Here is a 19,052-nt window from a genome sequence, read left to right on the forward strand (position 1 = left end):
GAGAGATTAGGGGCGGAGGTTGTGATGGTCTATGACATATCTATGAAGTATGATTCCAAATTTGGGCAAGGTGACTATCCAAGCCCCCTTTTTTATATCCATTTAATATATTATTGTATAATTCTTTTTAAAATCGCAGTGAGGGGTGCTCACTTTGCAAGGTAACAAACACAACGCACGTGCATATCTCCTTGTATGGGCCCTTCTGTCCGTGACATCAGCTGTGGTGATGTCGATTTAAGCGTACTTTCTATGATGTTAGTCTCCTGTGACGTCAGTCTCGCACTACGGACATAGGGACACACAAAGCCACAGATGTAGGAGCGGTTAGCACCGTTCAATACAAATATTCTTTGTATCCATTTATTTATTCTTAATTTGTTTATATTCAAAAAACATAAAACAATTGGCCTATATAGTCTGGCAGTGTTCACAAAAAAGTTGGTACTGCTGATCAGTCCAGTCCAAAAATAGAAGATCTGCAATCTCACAACACATCGCTTCGCGCCACGTTGCGAGCTTACAGGCCTGCTATATTCACTACTTAAAAACGTGTTTTCTGAGTTAGGGATTTTTTCTTTTTTTTTTTTACATTTTATTTTACTCTTTTTGAAAAATGTTTGAATTTGTTTTCAACTCATGACAATTTGTGCATTTTCCTTGGGTGGGGGGGTATTTTAATAAAAATAAAAAATAATGGACAAACTCACGACCCATGGAATGGATGGGAAACAGTGGTCCAGACGTCTCACGTGCACATTCATAGCTACGGCATAAAAAAAAAAAAGACAGGAAAAAAGGTAAGCATTCTTTTCATTTTGAAGAGGTGGTGCCATAGTTTTGTACATTTTCTGTTTTGTATGTTTGTTGAGTTATGGTGGTTATAATGTGCAAATATGCCTTCCCTGTGTATTTGTGGTTTCTTCCTGAAAGCTGAAAGCCCCTGAGTCAAAAGGCCCAATCAAAAGACACAGATTTAATGACTTCATAAAATCATTCCATCCCCTTTTACCATACCCACAACACTGTGGGTGTGGCTAACTTCAGCTGGGTCGCCACCCACCTGACAGCCACATAAAAACATGATTTTAATACTTTCTGTACACTCTTTTTCTTTTTTTTGGGGGGGGGGGATCACGGCACCCCATCTTTAAATAAATGCTACATTGGATATGTAACCAGTGTAGAGCAGCGAGCAATGGTGTGATATGTGACCTGTGTTGTGTATTGGTTAGGAGTGTAGCAGTCACGTTTTGGCCAAATCGGAGCCAAGGCGACCGCGGTTTTCCCGGTGACCCTGAGTGCAACGGTGTAGGGAATTCTAGAACACAGTAACACCACTGACTATTGCCGATGGAGAGGTTAGCATTATGTATTGAGAGGCACTCGCAAGATATTTTAAAGTTATTTGGGGCCATGATGATAACCCCTTCTTCCCACTACTAGACTAATAAGGATTTATATTTTCTGTGTTATTGTTTAAAACCACAATTATTCACCTGTGGCAAGATCGCGGTTCCACTAGTTTTACTATCTTGCGCTAATGCACAAAACTGTTTTCGCCAGGTTTAAGGTCTTGTTTTAGTTGTTTCTCATAAGCTCGCGACCCTCCTAGCCCATCAGCTCCCACCGTTGCGATCAGGGTCACCGGGAGCCAAGACTGAGGAGCTGCATGTGAACCTGTCCAAAGGCTACTCCTCTCAGTCGATCCCTGTAGTAGTTTAGATTAGAGCAGATGTAGTTAGTACGTATATACACGGTTCCACGATTATTTGTATATATATTATATATTTTTTCCCCCTTGCACTATGTTTTATTCTTTTATGATTTTTTGCAGTTTTTTTCATGCACTATTTGTTTTATTCATGATTTTTTGCTGTTTTAAACAGAGACAAACATAATTTTGTTTCTTTTTTCTAACGCTTTTTGTAGACCGAAAAACTTATGACAAATAATGCAATCTTGAATCTTGAAGTGGAGATACCATTAGAGGAAAGAAAATGGTTGGTCTCAAACACAAGGTTGTCAAGGCTCTGGTCGGTGCTGACGTTTTTTTTGCCACAACTGTCTCTGACCGATTATCGTTGCCGTGCTTCACCTGCTCTGTCCCTTCAGGAGAGATCACACCTCTGTGATATCGTACTCCCGTCTAATCTCCTCTGGGTGAACGGAGCTATTGGGCATGTCAATGCACACCTCCAAAGAGGCGGTGGTGGGTGGCGGCGTAGGCTGAAGGAGGGACTGGGGACCACTTGCAGACGGGGTGGCCGCGGGTGACGGAGATGACCTGGACAGCAGAAGCCCGTTCTGGTAGTGGTCACGGGTGATCCTAACAAACTGCAGATCCGTGAGGGCACACATGCAGAAATCCGTTGTATATTGGGAGGGGGTGCCTGGGATCGACGTTTTGCTGCCGTAGGCGGAGCTGCTTTCCGGAGCATCGGGAGAATGGGATTCGGCGGACGGCACCTTAAGAGCCATTTCCCCGTAGAAGGAGAACGGACCAGTTACAAACTTCAGGTTTTCATCGCCTACCTCCACCTCCACCTGACCCTGTAGAATTAGTATAAAGTAGTCCACAGGTTTACCCCGTTGGTAGAGGGCGTGCTTTGACGGGGGATCTTTATCGTTGAATTTCATCTCCTGGATGACTTGCGGGTGTTGCAGGATCTTCACCAAGACCTTCTCTGTGATTTGGGGAGGCCTGAACAAGCTCACCTCTGTGGCCAGGAACCGTTGCGCTGCTAGCATCAGCTGCGGAGAAATGTTCACCCTGCTATCGCCGTCTTGCTTGAAGGCAGAGAGGTCGCGCTTATGCCGATTGGGGTTCACCCTTTTCCTGGTTCTGTTGTCGGTGTAAAAATCAGATTCATCCAGGATCTCTGATTTAATGATCTCCTCGATGATGTCCTCCAAAGTGACCAATCCCACCCTTTCGTAGAAGGGATCGCCCTCTCGCTCATTGTTTACCTTCTGGACAATGGCCAAGTGGGACTTTCCTTTCTTGAAGTCCTCCAGCATAGCGTCCAGCTTTGTGTCATGGAAGACAAATTGTAGGGGATGCTCAAACGTATTTATGATCGTCTTCAAAGGAGCCTTGTCATCAGGGTCCACAAACGCCAGATCTTTCACGTACAGAATGTTGACGATGTTGGTGCGTTCACCCTCAAAAACTGGGATGCGCGTGTATCCACTCTCTGTGATCTCTGAGATGGTTTCGAAATCTAGCAGTGCGTCCTCGGGAATCATGAAGCAATCAGGCAAGGCCGTCATCACATCTTCTACAGTTTTGGTCCTGAACTCAAGGGCTCCAAGCATCATGTTCATCTCCTCTTTGACAAGGCCATTATAGGGTTCAGTCACTTTAAGCATTCCTACAAACTTCTCCCTGGTGTAGATGGTACCAATCTCTTGTCCCAGTAACACATCCAGGAGCTTGCTCACAGGGTACGACACGGGGAAAGTCAGAAACATCACAAACTTAGTCAACGGTATTGTTTTGGCTCCCACAGCCAGTCCGTGGCGAGAGCATATTGCTTGGGGTGCAATCTCACCAAGGACAACAATGCCAATAGTAGAGGCGACCACTGTACCCACCCCAGAGCCTATAAGATTGTCGAGCAGAATGGTAAGCGTTACGTTCACTAAGACGTTGCCCAAGAGGAGGGAACAGAGCAAATAGTTGCCCTTTCTGCGGATGGGCTCAATTTCCCGGGCATATTTCTTCTCTTGATCTGTTCCACAGGTCTGGACAATGCGGAGCCCCAGTGGATCCAGTGCCATAAGCCCCAGGTTCAACCCGCTAAATATAGCGGACAGTACAAACAAGCAGGGGATGATGGTTATCAGCATCCACATGGGAAGAAGAGAACGCGTCTCCTCGACCACCAGGATCCTGCCATGACTCTCTCCCATGAGCTCCCAGCGTCTGCTCCCATCTTCACAGACTCTCTCGGTGCACAGAGCATATTCCTTCTTCAACTCGTTCTTGCGAAGCCGTTTAAGGTTTATACTAACAACTCCTGTCGTTCCTGCGCCACTGACCTCCTCCATTACGTTTCCGATGCTGATATCTTGCGTAGCGAAATCGACACAAGTCCTGTTCGCCGTGTCTATGCTATCACTAATCTCCTTGTCGTTCTTCGTGAATTCCACGAAGCGTATTCCCCTCCATGTTTCCGAGTCAAACTGCAGTCCGTAAAACCGGAGCTGAACAGTACTCTCCTCAGTCACCTGGATGACACCGTCATCAGTGGTAGTGGCGGGTTTGTCGCTTCTCTCCAGCCGCATACCAAGCACGTGGCTCCTGCAGGCACCCGGTGTCGCTGATTCTGTGCGTCCTCCTCCGGCAACACCCGAAAGGAGGAGTAAAGCAAGCACACACCACCTGGCAGTGATCCATCCTGTCACCATGTCCAAATGGATGGATTTAAGTCATCTTACTCCTTATATAGAGGAGCTCTGGTCTGATGTCACAAACAAGCAACAACAAACTATTACCATGCATGCCTGAATGCCAGCGGTGGACGAAGAACTCTAGAACTCTTGAACTTTAGTCAAAGTATAGATAGTCCTGGTCAAATATTACTCAGTGAAAAGTTGCTCTTCTTCTTTCGTGTATCATCGTCCTTGATGATTGGTTGACAACATTTTATTTATTTTACTTAGGGAAGGCCATGGGGCTGGCTGTCGTCTTCTCCCCCTTGCTGACGTCAACATGTAGTAAACATATTTTCCCAAATATGGATATGACTGACGTCTGTTATGGACCACTTGACTCACACAATATGTCCATATATGGGCATTCCAAGCTATGGGCTTAATATTGATGACACCAGGGAACTCCATCTATGGGCATACAAGGGACAAGGACGGAATGTGATGTCACAATGTGATGTTATAGGTCAGCTAGACATATATGGAGATCAGGGATCTCCATTAAGTGTCCAACGAAGCTTGGCCAAAGCCAATGTGACCCTGGGCGTACATACTGGTACGGACAAAGCCAGATGTTGGAGCTTAGCTCCTTCCAGGAGCACCGCTCAAAAAAAGACTGCATCTCAAGGGGCAATCCCTTCAATAAAAATCTGAAATCCCTGTATTCAATAGTACAAATTACAAGGTCAATTCTAGTATAGTTTATATTTATCTTCTTATAATAGAATTGGCTTAAGCCAAGCCTCCAGAACCACAGTAGTGCATTGAAGTGGCCGTCGCCTGGTGGTCAAATATATATATATTATATAGCAACACTTCAGCATTTAAAAGGCTACTGTGCATGCTCTATAGTCTGAAATGCTAGCTATTGGCCAAGAGTTGGCCTAGATAAGTAGGCCAACTCCTTATTTGGGGTACTTCCGGCAGTCTTCCGGGTGCTTCAAACGCCACTGAGCAACTTTCATTGAGTCCGCCCTCTAGTTTCAGGGTCCCCAGTTCCTGGAAATATTTTGAAATTATAAAAATCCTTTTTACAGAACTGGAAAAGGTTTGGAATTGATCATGGGTCCTGGAAGAATATTAGGCTGTATTGTTTTTGGCTAATAATTGTGTTAATAAAAAACATTTCTCTAAAACATGTATAACATAACATTACACAAAATAGAAACTAAGTCGTTTTTCACAGAACGGGCAACATGATTGCAGCCTAATGTGACAAAAAGAAGAGATCTACAAGCTCACAAAGTGCTGTAGCATGACGCGTAGTTAGCTTGTCACGTGACACCAACCTCTGCAGTGCAACCTAACTCATTGGTGAGGAAGCGTAAGCAATTTAACTCCTTGTTATGATATATCGGTTGAACTAATATCGACTATGTCCTAGAATAGGTGGAGTAGAAAAGAATTTCTACCACTTTTTCGAGTCACGTGTTCAAATACTGGATTCTGATTGGCTAAATTCCGGAGGTTATGAGAGGACAACTGCCGCAAAGTTGTGTGTCCGAGATCAATGCGCCTCAGTGTACATCCGGGGACTTCAGGAGGTAGTCCCCCAACCAACAAATGAAGGTCGCAGCGGTCCTATGTTTACTAACGTGCGTACTATCGTCGCCGATTTATTTGGATCCAATGCAATCCGCCAACTTTAAAGCCCCTTTTCTCTGAACCTATGCCTTTCTGGAAGCGAACAGCCTCTATTTACGGCCGGAACGGTGCTTTTAACTGACGTTAGCTTAGCTGTAAGCTAGACGCATGGATTAGTATGGAGTTGGCGCCATCTGTTGGTGAGTAGAAGATGTTGTTGGTGGAACTATCTGCTGTCTCGCGGAAGTTTTATAGGCAATAATGATTGTAACTTAAGATCCTTGCAAGTTACAACTATGTGTTTTCTTTCATGTATACGGGAAAAAGTGGTAGAAAAGCTATTTACCACTCGGGGTCGGACATTATGCTCTCATAATGTCCTGAGTGAGTGTGTTATCGGACTCGGCTGCGCCTCGTCCGATAACACCCTCACTGCGGACATTATGAGAGCATAATGTCCTCTCACTCGGGGTAAATTGCTTACTTGTCATGAAATTTGGAATCGAATCATACCATAATACATAGGCTTTATTTCTGCTACACTGCCTGTCTTTCTTTGGGCATTTCACATACAGTAGGAGTAAGATACTATATAATGATTGTTATATACCGGTAGGCCTGGAAATTGGGTTAAATATTCTGGAAATGTTTGGAAAAGTTTTGGAAATTCATTGGTAAAAATGTGTGTGAACCTAGTAGTTTACCCGTGCACAACTGTCAGGTTGCATACACAAACTTTAGAAGGCAATCGTAGCCAAACAGAAGGGAATATGGGAAATGGGACAGATCCATGTTGATCCATGTTTGGAGCAGAGTCCAAAAATGTTTTTTTGCTAAAATCAGCCTGATGGTGGCGCTAGAAGAGGAGAGAGATTAGGGGCGGAGGTTGTGATGGTCTATGACATATCTATGAAGTATGATTCCAAATTTGGGCAAGGTGACTATCCAAGCCCCCTTTTTTATATCCATTTAATATATTATTGTATAATTCTTTTTAAAATCGCAGTGAGGGGTGCTCACTTTGCAAGGTAACAAACACAACGCACGTGCATATCTCCTTGTATGGGCCCTTCTGTCCGTGACATCAGCTGTGGTGATGTCGATTTAAGCGTACTTTCTATGATGTTAGTCTCCTGTGACGTCAGTCTCGCACTACGGACATAGGGACACACAAAGCCACAGATGTAGGAGCGGTTAGCACCGTTCAATACAAATATTCTTTGTATCCATTTATTTATTCTTAATTTGTTTATATTCAAAAAACATAAAACAATTGGCCTATATAGTCTGGCAGTGTTCACAAAAAAGTTGGTACTGCTGATCAGTCCAGTCCAAAAATAGAAGATCTGCAATCTCACAACACATCGCTTCGCGCCACGTTGCGAGCTTACAGGCCTGCTATATTCACTACTTAAAAACGTGTTTTCTGAGTTAGGGATTTTTTCTTTTTTTTTTTTACATTTTATTTTACTCTTTTTGAAAAATGTTTGAATTTGTTTTCAACTCATGACAATTTGTGCATTTTCCTTGGGTGGGGGGTATTTTAATAAAAAAAAAAAATAATGGACAAACTCACGACCCATGGAATGGATGGGAAACAGTGGTCCAGACGTCTCACGTGCACATTCATAGCTACGGCATAAAAAAAAAAAGACAGGAAAAAAGGTAAGCATTCTTTTCATTGCCAGAAGTGTGGTTGGTTATTTTCTTTCCTGGCAAGCGGGTCTTGAGCAAGACAGGATCCTCACTATGTCCATTGGCTAACTATGGAGGCCTAGCGCCATGTGTCTTCCTCCGGTGGCCCCATACTCTTCCGCACAAACTGTTCGGACGTCGTGATGTTCCGATCAAAGAACTTTAGTGTCCTGTCCAGCTCTTGGCACTTGCTCATCTCCTGGTCGATCTTGTGGAGCATCGCAGGGTTGTTGTACTTTTCGGGGTTGTCATGGAAACAGACCATGCCGTCCTTTTGGTTGATGGTGGCGTAGATCTCGCCATCTTCGATCATGTTCAGGACGTACTTCTCGGCTTCCTGCGGTCCCGACAGCTGCACTCGACTCGCCATGTCTTGCAAGGAGAGCGTCAGGAAGGTCTTTGTCAGCCTCTGGATGTTCTTCTTGTTGAGGGAGTCGAGACACTGCTTGACCAGATCTGTGGTGCCGTCTCGCTTGAACATCTCGCCCTGCTTGCTGACCAGGCCGCGGAGCTCGGCGTGGTTGTTGCTGGTGTACACCTGGGCAAACTCGTAATACACGCTGCTCGAGGGCTTGATCCTCCCTATGATCTGTGCAGTGTATTTGGGCAGTGGCTGCATCTTTCCGTGGAGTATGAGTGACACCAGGATGTGCCTTTTAAAAGCATGCTCCATGGTCGGGTGCACCGACAGGGCTGGAATGGTAATCACCTGCTCATAAAAATACAGTGCTCTTTCATAGTTTTTCACATTGGTGTAAATCAAGCCCCCGTTGTAGTAGTATTTTATAAAGTCCTTGCCTTCATAAGCTCCCTTCTCCTTGCAGATGTCTGTCATATCCAGGTCCAGTACGGTCAGGGCCGGCTTGTAACACTTTGCTTCCAAGCACAGGAGGCACAGGTCTGAATGAACTGAGGTAAGTTGGAGGACGTCATTCTGCATTTTCGTTATCGCCTGTTTTAGAACGACGATGCCCCGCAGCGCCTGTTTACGATCTATGAGGGTTATCCTCAACTTGTGGCAGAGAGTAGCAAACAGGTCTGATGCCTCTCTAATTTGCGCCTCGTTGCAGGCTCTCACAAAGTCACGGACTTTGGAAAATAGAGCCTCAAAGTCGGGGTTGTTTGGCATGGAGAACTTCGCGACTAGAACAGCCAGCCAGCCGATGGAGTGCTCGTGCATGTCCAGGATCCCCAGCACGGTGTCCAGTTGGGGTATGTGTTTCTGCAGCATGTGAGAGTTGTTTTTGACATAATCATGGAGGCGATCAAAGGTCTTTTGTGCAGAACTCTGCTGCACACAAGTCACAAAGACATCCAAGTTTGAAGACATGATTTCGCTGGTTGCAGACAGAACTAGTGCGCTGCATTGTGAACTCTTATAGAGGCTCGGATACCTGGTCTGACGTCAAACACAATACAAACAGTTGCCGAGCATGCCTAACAACAATGCCGATTTTTCCCTTGCAGTTCGTCCTTGAGTGTCCTGAATTTGCACAGCAAGCCAACACCCTGTTAAAGGTAGATAACTGCCAGCGGTTGTGAGCATGCACCTTTATTGTCATGGTGTGGCTCTGTAACAGTTTGTTTTACCTAATGGATATCACACAGTTGAATGAAATTATTAGTGTGGTTGCTGTAGGCAACACATTATAGTTCTAGCCCAGCTTTCATCATCTTATTATTGTGGGCTCGCCTGAAAGGCGAGAACACTATTTTATTTTCATTATTTATTTACCAAGTTCCACCGCAGACAGTACAAAGGCAGGGCCCTTAGCCAATGAGGTGCAATTGGCGGAACAACGTCTGGGAGTGGTGTTAGCTGGAGTATTGGTTGAGCTTCACATGGCAGTTAGCACGCTGCAGAATATAGTCACAAGCGAGCCCACACTGTTTTGTAGGAACAGTATTCCAGTTATTAGTGTGGTTGCCAGGGCAACCACATTATTACTCTGGGGAATTTTGCAGTTTTTACAACTCTTAGTCTCATTGACTTGAATGGGAAACTCCATATATAGTGAGTAACTTTTAGGTATCTGACATTTCCCATTGACTTTGAATGGGAAACACCATATATAGTAAGGTAACTTTTAGGTAGCTGATCTTCCCCATTGACTTTGAATGGGAAACACCATATATAGTGATGTAAGAGTCTGTGATGTAAGAGTTACTTTTTAGGCAACCACACTCGCAATTTCCCAAATTGCAATTTCTCTAGTTATTATTATTTTCTTGGATACACAATCCTTGAGGATTGGTCGAGCTTCACATGATGTTATGGCTATTAAATAGGCAACCACACTTGCAATTTCCAATTGCATCTTTTCTAGTTAGTGTGGTTGGCACTTGGGCAACCAGACTATTGTTCCTGTGGGCTCGCATGGAACACCATGTATGGGCACAAAGATCTACCCTTCGGCTGCTCCTCATTGGCTAAGGGCCCTGCCTTTATACTGACGGTCATTCTTTTGAGGAGAATAAACTTGACCTATAAAGTTTTGGTATAACATACTAGTCTCGCCTTTCAGCGAGCCCACAATTATTATATTATTATTATTATATTATTATTGTCTTCGCCAGGCCGAAGGGAAGGAGGCTCAAGGAAGCTAGGCATCAGGAAGGCATGAGGGAGGCTTGAACGCACAGTTAAAGCAGTGGTTCTCATCCTCCACGGATTTGTATCGGTAGCAGTGGTTTGCGGCGCCGCTCCGGTGGTCCGCGGCGGTGGTCCGCGACGACTCCGGGCGAAAAACGGCCGAAAAAAGCAATACCGCTACTGACCACTAGTTTAGCAACTTAGACAGTATAGCTTTAAGTTTACAATGAGTAGGCTAATACATAGTTTGGACGTCATCTTGAATGAGATTCAAAACAGAGTAGCTCTGTAATTAAAATCAGCTGTGTTTGGAGGAATGTGCAGCAATGGGAATCAAACAGGTGAATGTAATCAAGGTTCATTTATATTCAAGAAGACCTGTCTATGTCATCGCGCAGTACGTTTCTGTTCACAGGAAATAATTGAGAATGGGCTATTTAGGGACTTTTGATAGAAAAATACACAAAAATTGTTTATTTTCATTTTTTTGGCAACTAGTGTTAGGAATGCCCATATGATTACCACGGATAAGCTCTAAAAGTGTGAAAAAGGTATTTTTAATTTCAATAGGTCTTTAACACACAAAGCAACATAATTCATCATTGATCTGTATTCCCTGAGCAGCATAACATTAAGAGAATCTCACCTGTGCATGGTATCAAAGTACAGGACACACGTACTGTGCATATCTACTTGTATGGGCCACCCGTTCTGTCTGTGATGTTACAGACATACACACAAAGCCAGATGTTGATGATTGCATGTCTGGTGTGCTTTAAGCCATCTTGAGTTTGAATTCGAAAGTCAAATATTTTGCCTAATAATGTAAGGGCACCATGGTATAAAGGGTGAATTTATATATAGCGCCTTTGTTGAAAACGCTAAAGCAAAATGTAAACATATGAGCCTGAATGGGCCACGTAAGCCCCATATGGGAAGCCGGCTTCCCATGACCAGTCACCAAACTGTTCAGAGGTCAATAAATCAATAGAGACAAAATCAAATTACAATTTCAATGTTGATTCTGCTGTTGCTATAGGGGCCCAACAGCACATATAATCAGCTGCCACTGTATTTTTCATCCATGCATTAATATTACATTATTATTAGGGCCCGAGCACACACAGTGTGTGAGGACCCTATTGTATTTGCAAAGATTATTATTCTTCCGCCGAATGAATCGTGTTTTTGAGCCGCAAAACGTACTCCAAAAGTTGCGCAACTTTGCACACACATCACAAGTGGCGAAAAATTTAGTATTAAAAAAAAAAAAAAAAGGGGCGTGGCCTAATGGCGCAACAGCGCCCCCTACAATATTTCAACGCAACAGCCCCACTATACGGTTTCACCCACAAGTACGAAAATCGGTACACATCTGTATTGTGTCCGGACTCACAAAAAAGTCTCTCGGCGCCACGTCCGAAACCAAACAGGAAGTCAGCCATTTTGACTAATTAGTGGCGTTTTGGTGTATTTTTGGCCGTTTTCACGTGTCGCACTTTAACGAACTCCTCCTAGGGGGTTAATCGGATCAACTTCAAGTTCGCTCGGCATACTCAAGACACCTTAACAATGAAAAGTTATCAAAATCGTGAGTTTTCGTAAAACGGCGTGCCCGTGGCGAAGGGTCAAACTTCCTTCACCAAACAGGAAGTGCCCCCTTAGTCCGGGAAAAAAAGGGTGATTTTTGGCTGAACGTGGTTTCGTCGGTAAAAGTTTTTTTCTCAACTGATTCTTGTAGCTTGGGGTCACCTCTTAAGGATTCAAGAGGATGACCAGTGATATCCATTGAGCATTTTTTATTATTAACCCCTTAATGCCTGAAACATTGACTTTCTATACAGGAGGAAAATACCCATAAAAAGATTTTTTTTCTGGGTATTTAAGGAGTATCTGAGGGGTCTAACTAGGGGTTTGTCATGATGCTGAATCCATTGCAGGCATTTGTTTTGCACAAAAAACATTCCGTGGGCTAGAAATGGCCTCAGAAAACAATACACGTATGGGTGAGCATTCATGTTAGTCGGAGGCCTTAGGGTTTTTTTTTCTCGTGCTAATCAGTCTAAAAGTGCAAAATTTTGCACAGATGTAGCTCAGGGCTTGCTCTAATGATTTAGCTAGGGCGCCCGAGTCTGCGACATTCGGGGTCGCCACAGCAGCCAAATCAAGTTGGGCTCCCATCGACTTTAGTGATGAAAAGTGATGAGTCATCACTTTTCAGAGTTTTGTGGGTGTTGTGGTGACCCCGAAGGTCGCCGACCTAGCTAAATCATATACTCATATACCCAATACTACCTCTTCTGATTGGTCCATACTTCATTGTTCCTTTTTTTGGCTGTTACTCTTCAACCGTTTATCGTACAGAGTTGTGGCTGGTATCATATGACTTGATTAAGAGTCCTTAACCTTAATTGACGCTTCCTTCGCCAAACAGGAAGTGCCCTTCACCAAACAGGAAGTGCCTCTATAACTCATGAACCGTTTGTCGTACAGACTTGCGGCTGGTGTCATAATTTTTTTTTCTCAAATTTTTTTTTTCTCAATTTTTTTTCTCAAAAATTTTTTTTTCTCAATTTTTTTTCTCAAAATTTTTTTTTTCTCAAAATTTTTTTCTCAATTTTTTTTTCTCAATTTTTTTTTCTCAAAAATTTTTTTTTCTCAAATTTTTTTTTCTCAATTTTTTTTTCTCAAAAACATTTTTTTTTCTCAAATTTTTTTTTTCTCAAAAAAATTTTTTTCTCAAATTTTTTTTTCTCAAATTTTTTTTTTCTCAAAATGTTTTTTTGAGAAAAACTTTAAACTATCGTTAAAGTGCGACCCGTGATAACGGCCAAAAATGCGCCAAAACACCACTAATTAGTCAAAATGGTTGACTTCCTGTTTGGTTTCTGATTGGCTGCTGGCCTTGTGACGTGGGTAGAGCTGCGAGGGCCCGGTCATTGCTGCTTGCAGCTTTAATTACACCTTATTTTTACTCGTTTTTTATCATTACTCACCCTATACTTTTACATTACGAATATTACAGCACTACTCTCACTAAAACATCTGTAGAGTTTACATAGTTTTAAATATATTCATAAGATTTTGCCTATCAATTGATGACACCTTGATGGACAATTTCTCTATTCACTATATATGTCTCCAATGAGGTCTTAAAGGGATATTCCACTTTCAAAAAAACTTTTGGTCATTGTATGGTCTAATCAGGCTTGTATGAACACCCTGAACAGTTTTTAATTTTATTTTATTTATTTTTTTACTTTTCAGTATTTAGATATTTGATGTAAATGTTACCAGCTCCAACACGCCCAGGCCCTCTCCACATACACACCCATTGTAACTTCAAACTCCATTTTAACCATGATAGATTCATTAAAAACACATTATTTTTTCTGGTGACTCATAATACCCTCCTAATACGTGAGCAGACCGTGTTTTTTCAATAACCTTTTTCTTTTATTTTTAATAATTCTTTGGGAAAATGGAAAACATTAAATACAATAATATTTTATTGAAAATAAATGAAAAAAGTTATTGAAAAAACACGGTCTGCTCACGTATTAGGAGGGTATTATGAGTCACCAGAAAAAATAATGTGTGTTTTTAATGAATCTATCATGGTTAAAATGGAGTTTGAAGTTACAATGGGTGTGTATGTGGAGAGGGCCTGGGCGTGTTGGAGCTGGTAACATTTACATCAAATATCTAAATACTGAATGAAGAAAATTTAAAACTGTTCAGGGTGTTCATACAAGCCTGATTAGACCATACAATGACCAAAAGTTTTTTGAAAGTGTAATATCCCTTTAAGTCTTTTTCACTATTCAGAATGCAAATTCTCCAGAGGCGGAGGTCATTTTCAGAACTCTTTTCACTGGTAAGTGATCACAGCAGGACAATCTGGTAAGAGAAATGTGATGTTTTACACTGAATTTGTGAATTTTCAGGGGTTAGCTTACATTTGGTGGGTCAAGAGTAGCCACAATCGTTGTACTTTTGTGTCCACAACTGTTCCAATTTGGGCATGCATTTTAGGCAGATTTGTCCCCTGGACCCCCCTGGGGTTCAAGACATATACATGTACTCAAGTACAGCACTTGAGTACAATTTCAAGGTATTTTTTATTACAAAGCATTAATGTCTTCAGCCCTGTATGTCAGCCGTTTGATAATAACCGATTTACAAGCTCACAATGGGTTGCGATGCCACACATTGTGAGCTTGTGAGATCTGCTATTTTAGAAAGATTTTTTAATACATTTCATACATTTGAAAACTTGTCTGCATAATGAGTACTTTCTACTTTTGATACATTTAGTTTTGTACTTTTGCTTGTGTCAATTTTTAAATACAGACTTTTACTTGAACAGAGTATTTCTACATTGCCGTATTGATACTTTTACTTTAGTAAAGGACAGATTGACACACTAACCGGCCAGGGATCGATTGTTATTTTAATAGTCTTGGTTTTGCCATATCTACAGGGTATCTATCTATCTATCTATCTATCTATCTATCTATCTATCTATCTATCTATCTATCTATACAATACCCATTGTTGGGAACTGTAATGAGCTTGGAGTTACTGAATGCCCTTTCACCTTTTAAAGCACTCCTCTAAGCCGCCCGGAACCCTCCTCAGGTCCTAAGCCCAAGAAGTTACCAGATCTCTTTTTAATAACCACTGTCACTAACACTACACTATACCTTTAAGTTAACACAAACAGGTGTTATAACCTTTCTCATTTGTATAAACCTACTATTACTGTATATGCACCTATTACTGTACAAATACAACTTTCTCTGAATAAAGACTGAACTGTCTATGAAACCCTCTTTAACTGGTGAATATTATTACTATCTACAGCGACTTTATTTTATAGACCAAGAATATTGCACCTTTCTTGAGAAATGTAGACCATAGGTCTGGATGGAGAATGCCAAAACCACAAAGACAATATAAAGTGTGAAACTGTTACCTTGTAGCTTTCTCCCAGGGACTGTTTTTTGGAGAAAAGCAGCTTGACTTATTTGATACAAAAGAGCCCACTGCGGACAAACTGTCCGTCCGGTTAGGGTTGGGAATTTGTATTTTATTGTCTGCCAAGCATACCCAACTGACACCTGCACGCGCAGTGTCAGTCACTGAGAAGGTGAAAGACTTTTAAATTAAGAAAATATACTTGTTGATTCTTACCAAAAGTCTAACTCAGCTCCAACAGCCAGAAGTTGCTTTGAGTGCCCTGAGATGCTAACACCTCTTTCCCATGGAAGCGGAACTTCCCCGAAGGGAAGTTAAAAAGTCAAAACCTTAAAAGTTGTAACTCTAGAAAATGAATTCAGACAGACACCAAGCAAAAGTGAATAAAAAGCTTTAGTGAAGTAAAAACAGTTACAAATTATAAGCTCACCAATACAGAAATTGGTAATGAAAATCAAAAAGAAGTACAGTATGTGTACTTAACTAAACAGAGTCAAACTCTCTCTAAGTAGACAGAAAAAGAACTGCACTGAGCTACGGATACACAGCCTTTTATAGGGTGCTCCGCTACAACATCTCAATAGGGTTACACACACACAGCTTCAGTTTAGCACACACACATTTGGCACGCGCTTGTGCACGTACATGCATGAACATGCACGATGTTTCGCAATGAAGACAGTTGAAGGCCAGACCAACTCCCCAGTCCACGTGAATTTGGGGAGTTCTCCGGTTCACATGTTAGAAGTCGACATGTTGCCCTTTACTCCCTCAGGAAGCGCTATCTCATGTTGGCAATAAGAAGATAACGGTTCGTTAGCGCGGTACAGGAATGTCGGGGAGTCGATGATACAGCCTGGCACCATCTACAACCCCCCCCTTTTTCACCCCAAGTCCAAGGCCGTGCCTCGCAGGTGCAGGCAACGAAGCGGCTAGTGTAAACAGTATGTCATGTTCTGACTATGAGTACATTCAGTTTTTAACCTTTACCCAATGTCAGTGAAGAAACCACGTATATATGTAGTTCTCGCATGCACATACAGTATATCAGAAATACAGCATACATTATACAGTATATCAAAAATCAACAGCCTATGCTTAAAGGAAGCTTTTCTACATTAGCAGTATATATGCATCTACAGTACTAGCACACTAACTGCTTAATAAAATGTATGTCCCTTTTTGTTGATTAACATATGGAGAATATATTGGGCCATAACATTACTTCTTCACCAGCTCACTGGCGAGGAACGTGGTTGCGTTTCTCCTTCCTCTTCCCGGCCTGCTTCTCCTTTGGGGCAGAGGTCACAGGGGTTGTAGGTGCCTGGGCTGGAGCCTGCACTGGGGCAGGTGCTGGGTACAGAGGTTGCAGGTTTTGCATGGGATAAAAGGCCATGTGAGGCCCAAGCTGTGCCACCGGAGCTTGCATCTGCTGCAGAGGTTGTTGTTGGGGTGGTGGAGGTGGTGGCATGGCTTGGCGATCCGCAGTGGCAGTGGGTCCAGGTGACTGCTGTCTGTCTGAGCCCACAGATCCTCTGCGCTTCTCCTGGCGGTTGTCTCCCTTGCGGCGGGCATCGCGGTGGTCACGGTCATTGTAGTATGGCTTGAAGGACCTGGGTGCCACACCCTTGGGGTCACGAGCAGGTGCTCCGGGGCCCCTAACACCCCCTCTGGCACCCTGGTTCTTCTCGAGTGCAGCCACAACATCATCGGATGGCCACACTTTGGGGTCTCGAGTAACCTCTCGAATCCCCTGGGAATTCTTCTCCCATTTTCCCCGGATCATCCTGGGGCCCAGGATGGTTTCCAGGATGCCGAAGCGGTTTCGCCCTGCTGCCTGGGTCTCGATAGTTGCCCACACTTCGCCAGACTGGTAGCGTAGGTTGTTTTGCATGACCCTGTAGGTGGTCACGCACACAGGAACGATGGAGCGCCAGTTGTTTCCCACCAAGCGGCTGTAGATCACCGACCGCTTGATGGAAACAGTTTTCAGCAGCACGTAGGTCTCCCAGTTGGGTGTCAGGAACGGATCTTTGTTGGACATATGCCCTCTGCGAATGCCCACGATGTCCTCCCAGACCTGGGGGATTTTCAGGCTGTCATCGGCGATTTTAGCACCTTTAGTATTATACAGCTGCATTCTGGGCATCCCAGCCTCCTCGTCCTCGTCGTCTTGGGTATCGGCAGGGGGAGGAATCACCACCCTCCAGACTGCCCCTCCTTCGAGCCCAGAGGGCTCAGAGTGTTCATCCATTGGAGCCGGAGTGGTTGCTCCACTCCGGTCCTCCTCCGGTTGGCCCTCGGAAAGTAAGTCATTTTCCTCAGGATCCATGGCAAGAAGATTGTCATCGTCCATGTCATCCAGGCTGATGATCTGCTCTTGTCTCTCGCTGGCCATGGCTAGGTCGTAGATGGGTTTAAATTCTTCACGCAGAATATTAAGTGCCTGAGCAACGTCCATATAACAGCCAACGGGAGTTATGACAAGAGCTAGCCTGAGGGGCTCCTTTTATGCAGCGCCTCAGGCCACGGCTCCTCCTCATGGGAGGGGACGCCCCTCCCTCTGAGCTCCTTCTCTCTTTGCACACATCCATTTCAGCATGTCCTTGAGAGCTCTGCCCACGCCCCCCAAAAGGCCCAGGCGGTACAGTACTGAGAACACGATAAGCCATCCCAGTAACATCAAACAAGGGATAGCCCATTTGAGCACACCTGCTACAACTCTCCAGGAGGTCTGAAATACAGATGTGACTTCTTCGAACGCCTCTATAGTCCCTTCCTTTACGGACTCTCCTATGTCAATAGCCGCATAACCTACTATTGAGGTTAACAGAAATGTGGCCGACTTGAAATCACCCCAGCCGGTCCTAGGCCTTTTCCTGTAATCCGCCTCAGGCCATCGGTTAGGGTGACACGTACCATTAGTCATGTTGACTGCATGAGTTTTGGGGTACACGGCCTGCATGGAGAATGTCCGGGCCGTCCATCCGATTCCCGGATTCAATGATGGCCTCCCTGAGACTAGGTAATCAGATGGGGGAGCCCATGGTGTGCCGAAGTCCATGAACACTGAATCACATGGCCCTAAAAGGGCTCCCACCCAACCAGCCTGTCCACAGGTGCCATAACAATGGCAATTGCCTTTGCCGTTGTTGTTACAAAATGGACCGTTGGCAAATCCCCAACGATTCAGTAGGTACGCATCGGGCGGCCAGAAGTAAGGAAACCCCTTGTCCAAGAGCCTAGCTGACACAGAGTCAAGGGGTCCACACCGTTCAGTCCGCCCTGCCCAGTCTAGGGTGTCCTGCTTCGGTCCTAGTGGAGACGTAGGGGAGGCCTGGTAGCAACGTACCAACATCGCCGGTGCCCCTACTCCCTCTGTTGGGTTGACAAACTCCCTTTCTTGTCTTCCTATCACAGGCCTCCACCTCCAGGAATCATATTTTTTCTCCAACACAGGAGAGTCATACCAGTGCATGTTGTTCCATGCATGCTCCTGGGGAGGAGGATTGCGTGTGACATAATATCGTGCCACCATTTTCTTAGCGTCACAACCTATTTCGGCAGCTTGGTCCCTTTTAAGGGGACCCCAATTGATCCATGCGACCTCATGACCATCGCCCTCGGTCACGTGGGTTATGGTTCTGGTGGAAGCTATATCCACCATGGCAGAAGTCGCCTCATCCACATGGGTTGCTGGATGAGTGTCTTGGGTTGTACACTGGCTCTGATCTTCCAAGGTACAATACTGCTTTCCCCTGAT

The 19,052-nt window shown here is 44.0% G+C and overlaps 2 protein-coding genes across 2 annotated transcripts; both read right to left on the reverse strand.

Moving 5' to 3' along the window:
- Positions 1-2,121: 2,121 nt before the first annotated feature.
- On the reverse strand, positions 2,122-4,413 carry LOC308290640 (metal transporter CNNM4-like; the record flags this gene model as incomplete). The annotated part of the gene is made up of 1 exon (XM_080732550.1): positions 2,122-4,413. One exon carries the CDS (start codon positions 4,411-4,413, stop codon positions 2,122-2,124), a length of 2,292 nt encoding a protein of 763 aa, XP_080588676.1.
- Positions 4,414-7,795: 3,382 nt separating this feature from the next.
- Positions 7,796-9,046, reverse strand: LOC308290641 (COP9 signalosome complex subunit 3-like; the record flags this gene model as incomplete). The annotated part of the gene is made up of 1 exon (XM_080732551.1): positions 7,796-9,046. The coding sequence occupies one exon, from the start codon at positions 9,044-9,046 to the stop codon at positions 7,796-7,798; it is 1,251 nt and encodes a 416-aa protein (XP_080588677.1).
- Positions 9,047-19,052: the final 10,006 nt, after the last annotated feature.

The sequence above is a fragment of the Nannobrachium achirus genome (assembly GCF_963921795.1).
Source record: "Nannobrachium achirus genome assembly, chromosome: 9".
NCBI classification, from domain to species: Eukaryota; Metazoa; Chordata; class Actinopteri; order Myctophiformes; family Myctophidae; genus Nannobrachium; species Nannobrachium achirus.